The 17554-nt window shown below is 34.7% G+C and overlaps 1 protein-coding gene across 3 annotated transcripts in view; it reads left to right on the top strand.

The window, feature by feature from the left end:
* UGGT2 (UDP-glucose glycoprotein glucosyltransferase 2) overlaps positions 1-17554 on the top strand; it is a 147703-nt gene that overhangs the window by 106469 nt on the left and 23680 nt on the right. For all 3 annotated transcript variants that reach the window (XM_033103727.1, XM_033103726.1, XM_033103728.1), the window contains 5 exons: positions 830-1013; positions 4467-4625; positions 4984-5069; positions 11855-11939; positions 17005-17084. In XM_033103727.1, the coding sequence (XP_032959618.1) occupies positions 830-1013; positions 4467-4625; positions 4984-5069; positions 11855-11939; positions 17005-17084 (594 nt within the window). The remainder of the gene's footprint in view (positions 1-829; positions 1014-4466; positions 4626-4983; positions 5070-11854; positions 11940-17004; positions 17085-17554) is intronic.

The following is a 17554-nucleotide window of genomic DNA, read 5'->3' as shown; positions in this document are numbered from 1 at the left end:
TCTCTTGCCCTGTGGGTCTCTATGCTGGCAAGGAACTGAGGGTGGTCCCCAGCCAGCCGCTAGTGAGGAACAGCGGCCCTCATTCCAGTGGCCCTTGAGGAACCGTATGAGCCTGGAAGTGGATCCTTCCCGTCAAGCCTGTGATAACTACAGCATAGCTGTTACCTTGGTTGTAGCCTCAAAATAGTAAAAGTCACTATTAATAATACGATACTTATTATATGTGATATTGGGAGACAAGGCTCAAATATATAAATACTGCAGGTCTCTTAATAAGCAGTTGATTTCAAATCAGTCCTGTTTGTTTTCAATTGAACTTTTCTAATTGGTAACAGAAGTTCAGCTTGAATTTTACTTTCTGGTTATTTCTCTTCATATCATTAGTGATGCTAAGAGATATAAAATGGCTGAGAAATACACCATAGTCAAATATGAAGAAGGATCAGGGAGTGAATATAGATCATAAACTTCTAGAACCTGCATAAGTCAGTATGTTAAAGGGATTCTAATCATGTTCGTTAAGAAATAATTAACAAGGAGATATATGTGTGTGTGTATATATACACACACACACACATATAGATAGATATTTAGATGCACATATATACATAGAGAGTCTTATACTATGTAATGGTAGAAAAAAGTAATAGTCTACTATTTATTTACAAGCAGTAACTCTTGTGCAGTATAGTGTGCTTTTCTCAGTCTTTTTAAATTTAGACTTTCTGGTCATATTGTCAGTTTTAAAATATTTTAGACAGAAAAAATTTCAATGTGATTACAGTATGTTTTTTCTTTTGTTTGTTTGTTTTTTATGCCCTATCAATAGCTTTTACCGTTTTGTTCTGGAACCAGAACTGACATTCACGGCTAGCAATATCATTAGACCAGCAGCAGAATTTTTGGATATCCCCGAGTCACCCCTCCTAACCCTCAATATGATTACTCCTGAAGGCTGGATGGTGGAAACAGTGCACAGCAACTGTGACCTTGATAATATTCACTTAAAGGATGTAAGTAATAGAGTAAAGTTATATAAAGAAAGAAGAAAAGGATAAATTCTTATAAAATACTGTAACTATAGCAAGCGAATGGTCATACTATGGCTGCTCACCAAAATATTCTTCTTTATGATCCAGCATTTTCTTTGATTTTTGAGTTTCCCTAACTTCCAAATTCATCTTCTTTAGTTTCCTGGGTTCCTAGCCATCCTCCCCTCTTTCTGTCGCTTCAGACCCCTGGTTCACAAATGCTATTCTAAGATGAACACTGAAGGAAATGTGGAGATGGATGCATGGCAACTTAGGACACCACCACTACGTACCTGCTTTGCCCTGAAGGTTTTACTTTTAACTCAGAAAGGAACAGTTTCATCTAAAACCCTTTTTTTGCCCCACAGCTCAGTCAGATAAAGCAGTCCTAACGAGATTAGAGTAAAAAGCAGGGAAGAGAGTTTGCCCATATACGGCCACAAGGGTTCATTGCTTCTCATCACCTCCAGTGTGACCCTTGTCCAGTAAGTGACCGGAATTCTCATCCCGCCTGCTGTCCTTCAGCCCTCAGCACAGAAAAGGAGAGGAAACTCTTTGAAAGTACACTGAGTCTTCCAAACATTCCATTCAAAATAGGAAAGGGATTCAAAAACCACAAAACACAGAAGCGTGTTAGGAGAGTTGGCCTAGAGAACAGGTCTTCAGAAACGGGAGGAAACACGTCCCTCTCACTGTCGTCCCTCTTGCATGATCGGCACTGCCTCTGACCTATTTCCAGCTCCACGTTTGACAGCTCCTTCCAAATGTAGCCATTGCCCTGACCTAGGCATAAACATTTTGCCTCTAATAACTTGGTTAGCATTGTTCACCATATTTATTTCTCAAGCATCTCATGTTACCTTTTGCCTAAAGTTTCACTTCTTGGCAAGTTTCTGCTGATCCACTCATGAGTCGAAGTCACTTCCCTGGAACACACTCACCATTAACCCCATCTTTACCCATCTAGAGAAGAACCTAAAACTGTCATAGTGACCATCTGAAATCAATCTTTCATATATAGGGAAAGACTAGAAAGACAGAAAATAATAAAATCCGTGAGGGGAAATTGAGAAATAAAGTTGGCAGTAAGTAAAAAAAAAAAAAAAAAATCCTGTTTTCTCCATTGAGTTGGGTCTCTTAAAGGGGTCTGTTGGCTTCTTCATTAAGAGAGTTCAGTAATGCACATCAGTAAGATAACGGGAAAGATTCTAACCAAAAGGGTAAAGGGTTTGTGGTGGGAGAATTAATGCAGCTTAGAAAAGCCTTTAAGACCAGTCTGCCAGTAAAAAATTTCAGCAGCTATTAAACAATTGATGGAGATTAAGTAAACTTTATTTGTTGTGAATAGCAAATACAACCGTGTCTTTATAGAAGCTATTTAAATAAACAGTAAGACTAAAATAAAGAGAAATAATTTCTTCTCTCTACAGATTATGTGAATAAACAGGGAATCATAAATTCTCGCAGCTGTGAAAGTTAACGAACTGCCTCTGAGGCTCTTCTCTCCCACTGTGTGCTCAGAATATTATCTGCAACTGTCCTGGAAGAATATGAAATAATAAAGACATTTGCTAGAGTAGAAAGAAGGAGTAGTAAGTAAAGGAAAAAAGTACGTCCTGGCAAAAATAAGACTAGTAGTGAGAGAGATTTGTCACTACACACTAGCTTGCACAAGTACCCCCTGCAACATCTAATTCCCAGACATTACATAAATACCTAAAAAACGCTTGATCTAGAAAAATTCTTCCTTATCAGGACTTTGGTCAACAGTTAATATTTAGAACAGATAAATAAAAATATAAAGGAGATATAAAACATCAAAAAGATCATTAGGTTTCATGTTCTTCATAATAGGAACTAATTTAACTTAAATCAGTTTTATGCAATTATTAAAAAATTTAAAATATTCACTAGAAAAAACTTGGAAAAACAAATTTGGCTGTTTTGGGTGTTGTGGTTTGAATAAGTCAACAGAATTGATGTCTGTTATACAAATATATAAGGACAAGAGAAATTTTCACATTAATATATTATAAAATAAAGATACTATTAGTCACAAACTGAGTGAATATATTTGGACTTTGCCACAATATCTAATTCATAATGAAAAAGAGTTAAGGTTACTTGATAATCACTTTGGGATACAGTTTCCTTGTCTTTAAAATGAAAGAGTTGAACTAGATGATCTCTACGATTTCTGATTTTTAATATTCTCATATTCTGAGACTAGCCGATGAGAATCTTTTCATCCAGGCAAAGTACTATTTTATTATAAGGACTGTGGGCACAGGTTAATGAGCTATATCAAGGTCATCATTTAAAATAGTAGTAATTCAACAGTTAACTCAGAACCCAACTAAAGTTATTGAAACAAATGCTGTTTTCAGAGAAGCCACTTATTTCTTGTTTTTAAAAACAGTAAAATTATAAGAGCTGGATTCAGAAAAGAAACATTGTACATAAATACTAAACATTGTACATAATTACTTTCTGTGGTAATTACAGTCAAAGAAAAATAGAGAGTATTTTCAAATACTCTGTATCCTAAACATACTAAATGATAGTGGCAAAAATCTCAAATAAAGAAATAAAATTAGATATAGATACGTCATTGTCTTATCTGCTCAACAAAATTGCCAAACTATGTAAAAATCACTTGTCATTTGATTTATTTTCATGTTCAGTTATGTTTTTCTTATGAAATAGAAAAAAAGCTTTATTTCTAAAAGTATTTAGTATATCATTTGCAATAGAGAAAAAGCTGGAAACATTTGACTGACCAGCCACTTAATGGATGTTTATAGAGACGGGGACATGTTCATAGAAAACTATATTTAATGCAAAAAAAAGCAGGTTATATTTTCTTAGGAAAAAAATGTGTGGAAAAAATAAATAGAAATCAATGCAGTGATGTGTTTATGAATGTTTCTCCTGTAGGTGATGTCTATTCTCTTTTCTACTTTCTTATATTTGATAAATTTTCTTTCATGAGCATGTTATTTTGAATGCAAAACAATTATTAACATTAATGTTTTAAAATTACAGGAAAGGTAATAGATGATGATAAGTTGGCTTTCTTGCCAGGTGTGAAGTGGGAGCTCTAGGGCAGTAGAGCTGAAGCAGATCCTTTAAGGCGTTTTCCATCAAAATCTGCCTTGAAGAGATCTTTGCTGCAACCTTATGACATTTTTTCTGCTGGTGATATTGGTACATATATCATGAGGTTGTATTAGAGCTGGTGTCATAAGAAGGGAAAAAAATTCATCATGAGCCTTGGTCTTCAAGAAATTGATTCAACTATTAGGTTTACTCATGTGAAAGACTTGAAGTTGTCCACCCTGCCTCCCAAATACATTGGCTAATATTAAAATAATCACATTTAGTTATTACAATATTTGTATTATGAGAATTACTAATGACATATTTCCTTCGCAGATTGAAAGAGCCGTTACAGCAGAGTATGAATTAGAATATCTACTACTTGAAGGACATTGCTTTGATATAATGACAGAACAACCTCCTCGGGGTCTGCAATTTACTCTCGGCACAAAAAATCAACCTGTTGCAGTTGATACAATAGTGATGGCCAATCTTGTAAGTATTATAAATACTTAATTGAATGGTATTAAAATTAGATGTTTTGGTGAAATCCTCTATGTTTTCCTAATAATAACACAAAACAATTGTTATCCTGCTATTGCTGAAAAGCTCCAAGAAAAACAAAATTGAAACCTTGAATAAGGTAATTAAATGATACAAAAATGAAGGGAATCATATTTTCAGAATGTGCCTTTACAGATTATTGTAAAACTTCCTTCATTGGAATTCATTTATAGAATTCATTCATTCTACAGTTAAACACTTTCTTGGATGATTCACGTATATTCTTTCTTGAACATTGAATCTATTTTTAGTCATAATAGTTCTGATCATATTTTTCTCATCTTAAAAGGGATATTTTCAATTAAAAGCAAACCCAGGTGCTTGGATACTGAAATTACGCCAAGGAAAATCTGAAGATATTTATCAAATAGTTGGGTGAGTTATATAAACCACTTTTAAATTTTTATGTATAAGTAAATTTGATGATACAACCAAGATCACCAAAACAACTAAAATGTTCACAAGTCCCATCGCTGCAAAACAAAAACTACTTATAAAATGAAAACGACTTACAAAAATTTAAAAGAACAAATTTTTAAAATTTTTTGTTTTATTTCAAAAATATAAAAGATACGCCTAATGTACACATCTTGTTTATTATTCTGTCTCCTTTACTATTTTCTATGCACTTTTCCATACATTAGCTTAATTATTTATCATTTAGTGAGAATATAGTATGTGTTATATCTTATATAAGAAAGCCATTATCCATGGGTGATGTTCAATTTTTCCTTTTTATAAATAAGAATTGGTTCCTTTCACAGTAATTTTCCTGCTTATCAGTGAGCACAGTATAAAGCGAGATCATCACCCTTTTTCTGTAGGAGCAAATAGAAAATACTTAATGTTTGAGGGCACATGTGATCTTTATCAATATTCCTTTTTCTTAACCATTTTAAAATGTAAAAAACATTTTTAGCTCAGAGGCCATAGAAAAATAGGTCACCAACCTGATTTCACTTTCTAGCCATAGTTTACCAACCCCTTATAAAGTCTTTTTTACATTCCTTAATAAATATCTGCACTTTTCATTTATTTCAGTAAATATTTATTGAGTACCTGTTACACCATGCACTGTGCTCAGCAAAGATAATATAGGACTAGGGGTTATTGTACTGCTTTTCAAAGCTTTCCCCCCTTTTCCTATACTGTGCATAGCACATAGTGTAATTCAACGAATATGCTTAATAATTTATGCACACAGAGCCTAGAATGCGTAATTCTGTTCTGGGAGGGTTGGGCTAAGTCAATATTAGGACATTAGGAAGGAGACAGTACCTCAAGAGAGTTTGGAAGAATTGTAGTAACTTACTACTAGTCGTACCACAGACAAAACATTCCAGGAACAGGAACATGGTGCAAATCTGTCATCCAGAATTCATAGGGCTGTATGTGTTTCAGAATTTAGAATTTTTACAGATTTTAGAAAGTTGATACAGTACACATATATGTTATGACATATCAAGCAGGATCTATAAAAGCACTTCATTAAACAATCATCATTTCTGTTGCAAAACGTGTGAATATTCACATTAAAGGGATACATAATGACTATAAAAGAAAAACACAAGGCACAGACTGGGAGAAAATCTTTGCAAAACATACATCCAACAAAGAATTCATATATAGGATATATAAAGAACTATCAAAACTCAACAATAAGAAAACAACCTTATTTAAAAAAATATACAAGAGACTTTATAGACATTTCACCAAAGCAGATGTATCAATGGCAAATAAGCACATGAAAAAGATGCTCAACATCGTTAGTTATTAAGAAAATGCACATTACACCCGCTATGAGATGTTGCCACTTATTGATTAGGATGACTAACATTAAAAAGACCGACACTACCAAGTTTTGGTGAGGATATGGAGCGACAGGAACTGTCACACACTACCGGTGGCAATGAAGAATAGTACAACCACTTTGTCAGGTCCTTAGAAATTTAAGTACACCCTTACCATATGCTCCACGCATTTCACTCATAGATATTTACCCACAATGAAAGGAAAGAAATGTTCATACAAAGACTTGTACATTAATGTTCATAGCAGCTTTGTTTGTAATTGCAAGACACTGGAAACAACCCAAATGTCAACAAATGATTGGATAATCCAAATGTGGCATATCCATACAATGGATGCTGCCCAGCAGTTTGAAGGACGATTTGTTGATACACTCCAGTGACATAGATGACCCTCAGAATAATTATGCTGAGGAAAAGAAGCGAGGCAGGGGAAAAAAAGAGTACGTACTGTATGGTTCCTTTTATAATTTAGGAAACACTAGGTAATACAAACTATAGTGACAGAAATCAGACCACTGGTTGCTTGGGTTTGGGGAGGCGGCAGGTGGGCAGGTGAAAGCAGGGAGGCATATCGGAGGAAATAGATGAACAAAACACAGATCCTTCCCTTCCACAACTTATCCAAACAAGAAAAACAGTTAAGAAAATGAATGACTATTAATACATTATAAAGACTGTTTTTATAAAGTGCTATAGTGGTACAGAAAATAAGCAAACTACACTATGACATTCAGATTGAGCCTTCTTATGAAAATGGTAGTTTCAAGGTATAATTTCAAGAGCCATTCATGATTTGCTCCAGCTTCTTTGATCTCATGCCAACTGTACTACCAGGAACTAAAATGTTTCAAGATCTGCCACTACTGTTTCACTGTTGCTTTTTGCAGAGTGAAAGCCCTTTTGAATTAGATACGCTGTGATTCATATCCCTTCTCTACCGTCAGCTATCTGTATAACCTTGGATAAGTTTTGTTTTGTTTGTTTGTTTGTTTGTTTTTTGCCACCTGGTATCTTTATTTCCTCATAACAAGAGGGGATGATCCTACCTACCTTGTGGGGTCTTGGTAAGGACTAAATGAGATAATCAAAGAATGCAGTGTCTCACATATTAAGGAAATGTCTGTTTCCTCTCCACTTATTCCTTCTTCTTGACACATTACAATTACATATTGCATATTATGTATATGTATAATATGTAATATATGTACAATCTTATATATAATGTGTATAATATATGTTATGTAAAACTGTACCTTATATTAGGTTCTATTTTGTCATCCTTATAATTGTTTGCTATTGTACACAATCTATAAATGGATAGTTTAGGGAGAAAATAGCCCCTGATGTTATAAGTACCACTAAAGTATTAGTGGCAAACTAATTTTTCTCATTCACAGTTAGACACCTTTTAGTAATACAAATAATTTCAAGTTTGTATTAAAACCATAAACTCTGTCATAATGTACTTAACTCTAAATGTGATTAATATGTCACTAAACCAAGAATGGAAAAAGCATAAATGGTGCTACTTCGTAGTAAAATTTTTTTGAAATTAAAGTATCAATAATGAAAAACAGGTCAGTATAAAATATGACAAAAATGGAAATTCTGTTTATCCCAATTTATGATTTAATTCTAATTGCTAATACATTTAGGAAAACTATTCTTGAAATATGCTGAAAAGCTAAGCCAAACTTCAGTAAATTGACATGAGTTTCTAAGTCCAGATTTTAAAACCATGGCTAAATCATTTGATCGTTTAAAATTGGATGTTTTGTTTATTAGGCATAATCCTCACATGTGTACTTTTTATGTCTGTCCATCTACCCACCAGTGTTGACTGCTGCTTACCTTGAATGTAGAAATACTCAAAATTATTCTCTTCTAGAAAAGAAAATCATCAAAGTTCTATTAAAATTGGATAGGTGTTTCTCAGATTTTCCTAATTAAATTATAGAAAATATCAGATATTTGACACATATATATGTGCTTTCAATACGCTAAATTATTATGATAGACTTTTTTTTTTAATTTATTGGGGTGACAATTGTTAGTAAAATTACATAGATTTCAGGTGTACAATTCTTGTATTACATCATCTATAAATCCCATTGTGTGTTCACCACCCAGAGTCAGTTCTCCTTCCATCACCATATATTTGATCCCCCTTGCCCTCATCTCCCACCCCCCACCCCTCTTACCCTCTGTATGATAGACTTTCCCTTGAAATCTTCAGAGAAACAGACTGCCAAGTTAGTATTTGTACATAATTTTAGTTTGGTACCTTTGAAACTGAACTGCTTCTCCTATGTTTTATACAGGAGGCAGGAGAGATTTCGGGCAATTTCTGTTCTTCACAGTTCCTTGAACCGGTCCCTTTGAGAGCTAGCTGTGCCCTCTCTGATCCTGGCAGTGGTTATAGCTCACTGTTTGTGGCGTACTTCTGTGGGCTCGTAAAAGGTCTCTGTTGCTGCACCCCACTCTCCTTTGATTTCCTGATCCCTATCGGCTTCTCTAACATCTTGTCCAGGCTCAGGCATCGCACGTGACACCCACAGCCTATTTTTGCTAAGGTGTCCTCGTATCTCCAGGTTGCCATATTGGCAGGATGCATGACTACATCATGGTAATAACAAAACAGTCTCTCTCCTGCCTGGCCATGTCTGATCCATGGGCAATACTCACACATCACCTGCCCAGCAAACTCGAGGAGTTCAGGCCAGTCTCAAAGGCAGCAGCACTCTCCTGTAAGAAAGCAATAAGAGCTCAGTTCTCAAATATCAGATCCTAGTCTATAGTCCACTTTGGTTTTCCCAGACATGAGCCAGACACAGTTCTCTGTGTCTCCCAGCTTCAGAAAATGCCTTGCAAAATGCTTTCCTTTTAAAGCATTTACCTTACTGAGTTTAAGATTAGAAGGTAGTATACCCCGCGAGGGTGTAGGTGGAGACTCGCAGCCTGGCAACACCTCTCAGAGAGGGATTTAACTCAGGGAAATGGATTCTTGACTGTAATAGGAAAGATTGGAGAAGCCAGCTTTCCAGGATGACTGGCTTCCAGGAGTGGATAACAGAACACAGCCACGGAGCTGACCAATCAGAAAGAGCTGCTACCTCTCCCATGATGAGAGAAGCGAGAAAGCACCTAGCTGCTGCTGAGGAGCATATCAACTGCCTCTCAGTCCCCAGAAAGCTAAGAGATTGCGCACTGAAACGCTCATGTAGAAAACCTCTCTGTCTCCATGACTTGCTTGCCGAAAGAAACTAGCCAAGCATCACCTCACTTCTAAATTCCAAATCACTTGCACATGTAATCTGTCTGTTTTAGTAGAATCTAAACCAGACCGGTAGCAGCAAAAGAATCTAGGAACAATAACGACAAAAAAGTTTTTAGCTTTCTAACTTATACAGTGTATGCTAAAAGGTGGAACGGATGTTGCCTGCCATATTCTAATATTCACTACATTTCTACAAAATGTGTTTTCCAGAAACATTAGTGATATACTCTTGATCCTAAGGCCTAAAACTTTTTTTGCTTTTCATAAATATTGATAATAGCATTTTAATTTTCCTTGGAATACTTGAAACAAGTTTTCATCTTTACCTCTACAAAAATTTAAATGATACTTCTATTTAGAATTCCAGGGAAAGTAAATGTATATTTTTAAATGCTTCCTGACATGTAGTGAATCCTTTCATTTTAAAGTTAATTGGCCTTTACTGAGATACAATATTCTCATTTATATTCAGTGATGATATAAATTATTTGAATGCTCTCCTCTTTTCCTGCATTGATTCCATATAAATGAAGTCTGACTGCGTCGCTTGTTCCCTTCATTTAAGCTGCTCACATACCCAGTGATTTTCAGTTGTCTGGCATTGCTTATGATGGTCTAATAGTGCAGTGGTGAGAGCCACACTGCCCTGGTTTTGGGATCTATAATAAAAACTGCACTACTCAAATGATGGTTGTACATATTAAACAAGTTGTACATATTAAACATCTATGAAAAGCTTGAAATACTGCCTGAAGCAGTACAGGAGTCTTCATCACCACTACCTCTGCCATTTGGTTGCATTGAGGGAGGTAGCTTTAGACCAGGGGTGTCCAAACTGCGGCGCGATCTATTTTTTATTGGCCTGCAGCAAATTCCAAAAATATATTTAGTTTACTTAAATAAACCAGGTGAGGCAATATGTACTTCACCTCGAGTGAGTGGCCTGGCTGTTTGTGTATTTTACTTGGTGAAAAACCTTGAAAAAAGTTTGGACACCCCTATTTTAAATCTTGTACGGGTCTCGCCGCCAAGTTGTGCTTCCTGGCCCTACCCTGGTCTCAGGGGTGGTGGGGTCCATGGCGAAAAGTTGCTGATGCCCTGGAGCAATATTTGGGACTAGAAGCTCTTAAGAGGTTTGGCATTTCTGCTACATAAGGTGGAACACTCTCTATTTTCTAGTGGTAATTGTTGGGCAGGGCTGTGCCTTCTCCTTTGGTTGCGCCACCTCCGCTGGGGAATTGGGAGTAAGAGGGAGTCAAAGGCATGTGTTAGTCAACATAGTGCTAGAATCCCCAGGTTTTTCTTTTAGAAAAATGTTCAAGAGTAATAAATCTGATTGAATTTAAAGTATCTACTAATTTGATATCGGATTGCTTTCCATCTTTGACAAAATTCAATTTTACTGTAAATGTTTTTTACAGTAACATTTTTCAGTACATAGTAGTATCAAAAAAAGAATTACTAAGCAAACTGTCATATTTGATTATGCAGTTTTGAAAAATAGACAATGAAATGTACTACATGTAATATAAAATAGAAACATTCAAGTTATTAGAGGGACATCACAGACACATTTTTAGTCATAGGAGTTAAATAATACACTTCAAATTTTACTATTTGTAAATGGCTGGTAGATACTGAAAAGTTGTTGGACAGTGTAGAATTCCTTTGATTATGATATATAAACAACTTAGAGTGTAGAAAACGTTTCATATTTTAATTGTCATTGCAAATATCACAGAGATGAAAGATTTTATTTTTGTGATGATCTTGCTATACAACAGCAAAGGTAAGCAATAATTTGAGATTTCTGAGTGACTAGGAGGCAGTACCAAATTTACTGAGTTACTTTTGTATAATTGTAATTTAAGTTAAAATTTATTGGACAATTATGAAAATTATAGTATACTATATAGCATATCTTAATTGACTACAGAAATAGCACACATGACATATACACAAGGAATTGTATACTTACACTTACTGCAAAATGAATTTATTGTGTGTGCCAGCATAATTGTCTGTCTTTTCTTGACCTGATTATAGATCTTTACGCATTTTTCTCCTTTTAGGCATGAAGGAACTGACTCTGAGCCAGACCTTGGAGATGTCATTGTTGTGTTAAACAGCTTCAAAAGCAAAATACTAGAAGTGCAAGTACGTGAGGCAGAAGCTATTTGTTGTCTTTATTCTTAATATTTAGAATTACTTTTTAAATTAATTAATTTTTATTTTACAACTGATTTTATAATTTTACTACCTGAAATGTCATATTGGAGCTCTGGCAATAAAAGGAAGATTAAGTTCATGGAGGGAAAGCAGAAAGCTTGAAAAAAGAAAAAAAGGAATTTTTTTTGTCTTTTAAGTTAGGATGTGTCTACTCTATCTTCTGTATCTATAGCCAGATAATGTTACAAAGTGGACTCTGGAGATGATATCAGGAACACAGGTTGAAAAGCTAGCCCTGATCAAAGAAAAAGTGGTTCTTTAAAAAAAAGAGTTTTTAATGATGCCAGGTTTGGTTCTTTTGGACCAACCCTCCTACTTAAAATTATTTAGTGTTGGGTAAAATATTTTTTAAAATTTTAAAAGCAATGAGGAGCTGACATTAATGAAATCATAAGGAGAATAAGGAAATGCAAATCCAAAATTAAAGGGAAAATCAGAACCTTAGTGAAGTAAGCAAGCACAGAAGCATCTCTTGCCCTGAAAAAGCTGCTGTTGCCCTGAGAACATTTGCACATCCTGGTACACTTGAACTGTCATTTTGATTTAAGTTTCAGGGTGATAGGGACCGAAAGTAAAAACTCTGGAAGACCCTCTCTACAATAAGCTGGCTCTAGCTTCAGGATAAGGAGGAACCATAGTAAATTTTCCCACACAGTCTTTTAGCACAAATTTGTATCATCTAAGGAGTCCAGGGAACCCTGAGCCTTGAATTTGTACTAAAATAGTTCCAGAATGATCAGTTTTTACAGGCGTCTGGCAGAAACATCCATATATCTCTGGAATAAGATTACTCTTATATCAAATACACAATATAAACTAGTAGAGACAACAATAGAAACACAAACCCTCCATATGTTAGAATTATTGACATAGACTGTGAAACAACTATGCTTACAGTGTTTAAAGAAATAAAAGACAAGCTTGAAAACAATTCCAGGGAACAGGAAACTATAAAACGCCCATATCCTTTTTTTCTTTTAAAGTGGAACTTCTAAAACTGAGCCATACAGTAACCAAAACTTAGAATTCATTGGATGACTGTAACGTGCCTGAGGAGAGCATTAAGCATCCCAGATGCAAGAGAGACATTTAAAAAGAGAAAAATACAGCAGAGAGCATAAAAGCCGTAGAGAATGGAGTGAGAAATCTGAGAAACCAGTATTGCATTTAAACCTGGCTCTATTACTCACTGGCTGTGTGACCTTGGATAGATTGCTTAACCTCTTTCTGTCTCATTTTCCTCGTCCATGAAATGTGATTAATAATAGAACCTACTTTCTATGTCTGTTACACAAGGATAAGATAGTTTAGCTTTGCAAACTGCATTATGAGTGTTGAATAAATAAAATCAGTTTAAATGGAGTTCTAGAAGAATAAGAAAGAAAGAATGAGGTACAGGTAATATTTGAAGCCATGATAGCTGAGAATTTTCATGAATTGAGGAAAGACACCAATTTGCATGTTCAAGAAGTCCAGTGGTTCCAAAGCAAGATAATTAAAAGGAAATCCACACCTAGACTCTTATTGATAAAACTGCATAAAACCAGACAGGGAGATCTTGAGAGTAACCAGAAGGAAAAAGAAAAATTACTTTCAAACAGCTATACTTTGACAGTTGAATTCTCAGCAGTAACAATGAAAGCAAGAAGATACTGGAATTATATTTAAAAGCACTGAATGGAAAAAGGAGTGCCAACCTAGAATAATTCACCCTGAAAAGGTATCTTTCAAGAGGAAATATAAAACAAGGCATTTTCAGACAAGTTAAAAACTGAGTTTGCCACCAGTACACTCACACTAAAAGAAATTCTAAAGGGTGTCCTTCAGGCAGGGAAAAAATATGGTCCTAGATCTGAGTTTGGAAAAAAATGAAGAGAAAAGATAATGATACATATGTGGATGAGTTTCTGAACAATAAATATATAAAACAATAGTAATGTCTTATAAGGATTTTTTAAATCTTTAGAATTAAAAAACATAATAATAATTAAGCTATACTAGAGTTGTATGCAATAACATATAAAGTTCTTGTATTGACCAGGGTAAGGGTAATGATTACTTGTAGACTTTAGGGCAAATACGATTATTTTGATATCTTAAGATAACCACTAAAAGAGTAGAAACAAGGCACAATGTCATGGTAAGAGGAAAAATAGAATAAAACAAATCAATATAAATGGACTAAGAAATAAATGGAGAAGAAATAAAGCAGAACATAGAGGACATAGAAGCATGAAATATAGAATTTATCTCAATAACATTAAATATAAATGGACTAAATGTTACAAGACAAAGATTGTCATACTGCATTTTATAAAATCCTAAATATATGTTGTTTGCAGAAAGCATGCGAAATACGTAAGAATACAGCTTCTGGGTGAGGATGAAAATAAAATATATTTGTGGCAAAAGTATACTAGGCCAATACTAACTTAAACAAAGCTTGAATAGTTATACTAATATCATAGATACTAGGCATTAAGATAAATAACATAACTAATAATAAAAAGGTCATTTTATATATAAGGCAGAAATAGAATTACAAAGAGAAACTGACAGTTCTGCATCATATTGAGATATTAACACATATCTCTTAGTACTTAATACAACAAGCAGACCAAAAAATCAAAAGAGATACAGATTTGAACATTGTGATTATGAATCTTAAATTAACAAATGTACATAGAACATAACACCCAGTAACACCAAAATGAAGTCTTTGGAACACAGAAAACATTGATAAAAATTAGCTTTCCATTTAGTTGAAAAGCAAGTTTCAACAAATTTCAGAATGAAGTCATACACACTATGTCCTCTATTTACAATGAAGTAGAGTAGAAATTAATAGGAAATATCCATATGGTTTGGATCTCTAAGATCCAGGGACAGTAGGCTACAAAATCTCTTACTCATATATTGCCTAGATCCTAACTGTATCACCAAACTTACCTTGCATCCCACATCAAAACCTATTCCTATTCACCTCTGGTCTTTATCCAGTGATCAGTTATACATGTTGCTCACACTCATCTTTGATACTGTTTCTCCTATGACCTTAACTTTCTTTCTCAGTAAGAACTTACACTCTCTCCTTGAATACATTTCCTTCTGGCCATTCCAGATGGCAAACCCCAGTAGACCCAGACCAGCTGCTTAAGGGACTAACTGAGCTCAAGCCCTTTAGGACCAGCATCTCAGCTGGTTTTATCCTAGACCTGCAAACAGAAGAGAAATACCATTTGGGGGTGATTCCATCTTTCAGTAATTATGATCATTCAAAATTGGTTTGATTAAATTTTGTTTTTCTTGAGCTGAATTTTTGCACTCTGTGTTCTGACTTCGTTCTAATTTGACCTGTTGATCCATAGTATAGAGCAGATCTCTTTCGCTATGACCATCAAATCTTTGAGGGTCTACCATTCTACAGCCCAACCACCTAGGTCCTTCAGTTGTTTTTGGTAACAGTTTTACCTCCTCAACACTCATCTCTCAGAATTACACAAAAAGACAGAAAAAAGGGAGGTTAAAAAACAATAAGCAGCGTAGAGGATTAGCCCATGACCTTCAGTAGCCCACTAATAGAAATTCTAGAAAGAAGAAACAAAGAAAATGGAGGAGGGAAAGCATACCACAGTTAGAGATACAAATGTTCGTGTCAAAGGGTCCACAAAGTAGGATGAGTCAAAAATGGCCCAAATAAGATCCTAACGAAGAAAAGTCAGGTCGCTGCAACAGAATGATATTAACACTAGCATCAGACATTTCACTTTCAAAATGGATGTTACAAGTCAGCAAAACGAAGCTTTAAATGTTTTGTGGAAAATTATTTTGAACCTAGGATTTTTTGGCCAAATTTTTAATCAAATATGAAGGCAAAATAAAGTTACTTTCTGAAATGTGAAGATTCAGAAAAATTATTTTTCACACCCCTTCTTGAAGGTATTTGTCAACACAATGAAGATAAAGACCAAGAAAGAGGAAAATAGGTATTTCAAGAAATGGTGACACTAATCTGAAAATTAAAGCAAAGAAGTCCTAGAAATAAACAGGCAGTTAATTGTTAAGCTTCAAGAAAAAATGTCTTCAAGAAGACAGGAATTTCAGAAAATTAAGTAACATGAATTAGAAACTAGAAAATTTAGGTATGTGGTAAAGAGGATATATGTCTCACCACAAGAAAAAGTAAATATTAGGAAAAATACTTACCTACTGGTGGAATGTAAGAAAGCAGAATCCATTTGAACTAGCAAGAATCTCTAAATGGCACAATGGTCACGTTATTTTAACTGTACAGACGAAATACAATTGTAGTAACCTTTCAGACTCTTCAATGAATAGTATTTTTATTGTCACAATAAGCGCCATTTGCTGATTTTCAAGTTGTAGAATAAACATAGCAAAGTGCAAAAGATATAATTATGTTTACCAAACTAAGTATAAATATTACCTGTATTTACAATGCTAAAGTAAAGGTTTAGCTAATATAAGTTGAGTGGTGGAGGGAAAAGGTAGAGATATTCGTATCCTTATAAACAGGGTATACAAGAAGAACTGTTGAAGTTGTTGGAATAGAAAATAGAGATTTTAATATTATTTAAAGTCACAAAAATACTTGGTAGAACTAATGATAAAGGTACTACTAAAACTTCCAGAAAAAAGAGGAAGGGGTGATGTAGGTGAGCTACTCATCTGTCATCATAAAGAATGAATAATGTCTAAACCCTATGAATCCACATACACTAGTCGATATGTCTAAAGTTGACAAATCAGTACATACAAGAATAAGCACAAGGTAACCACCAAAAGAACTGAAAACAAGGGGTGGGAACCACATTGTGTCTATAATGTTGTACTAAGATATTGCCTGCCTTCATTTACTGCAACTGTCTTAGATTTGCAAGGGTCACCTTGCCCAATACATTTCACTTTCTAAACCTCAGTATAATATTTAAAGATGCAAAATTCTAACATTTTTCTTTACCATACTATCTAGGTGCAGAAAAGGCCAGACAAAATTAAAGATAGCCTTAACGACAAAGGTGGACAAAAAGGACTGTGGGATTCCATTAAAAGGTAATTACTAATGATTATTCTAACACATAACTATGGACCCATCTGGAGTCTAGCACGTGGAAGCCCTGCAAATGGCAAATGTTTAAGTAAAGCATGGATCCTCTTCTCTAAGAGGGATAAGAGATACAAAAATGTTAAGATACAAGATAGGAAACTGGAGCTATAAGACAACTGAAAATAAAGTGCTTAAACCAAGGAAGAAAAAAGCTATATTCAGTTAGGAGAAACCTGAGAAAAGACTCCCTGGAGAAGTGTGTGGCTAAGATGTATTCTAAGGGATGGATAGGATTTCAGAAGTTGGTGATGGAATGAAGGTACCTGGTTACATGAAGTCAAAAAGATTGAGTATGTTCCTTGAGGAACAGAACATAGCCCAGGTTAGCTGGGACATTGAATATCATTAGGAATCTGTAAGTTAGATTGGAACCTGTATTGATCAGGAAAGGAATATATTGGCTCACATATCTATG

Source organism: Rhinolophus ferrumequinum, chromosome 4 (genome assembly GCF_004115265.2).
Source record: "Rhinolophus ferrumequinum isolate MPI-CBG mRhiFer1 chromosome 4, mRhiFer1_v1.p, whole genome shotgun sequence".
NCBI classification, from domain to species: Eukaryota; Metazoa; Chordata; class Mammalia; order Chiroptera; family Rhinolophidae; genus Rhinolophus; species Rhinolophus ferrumequinum.
Note: the sequence above shows the minus strand (reverse complement) of the source record. Positions and strands in the feature narration are given on the sequence as shown.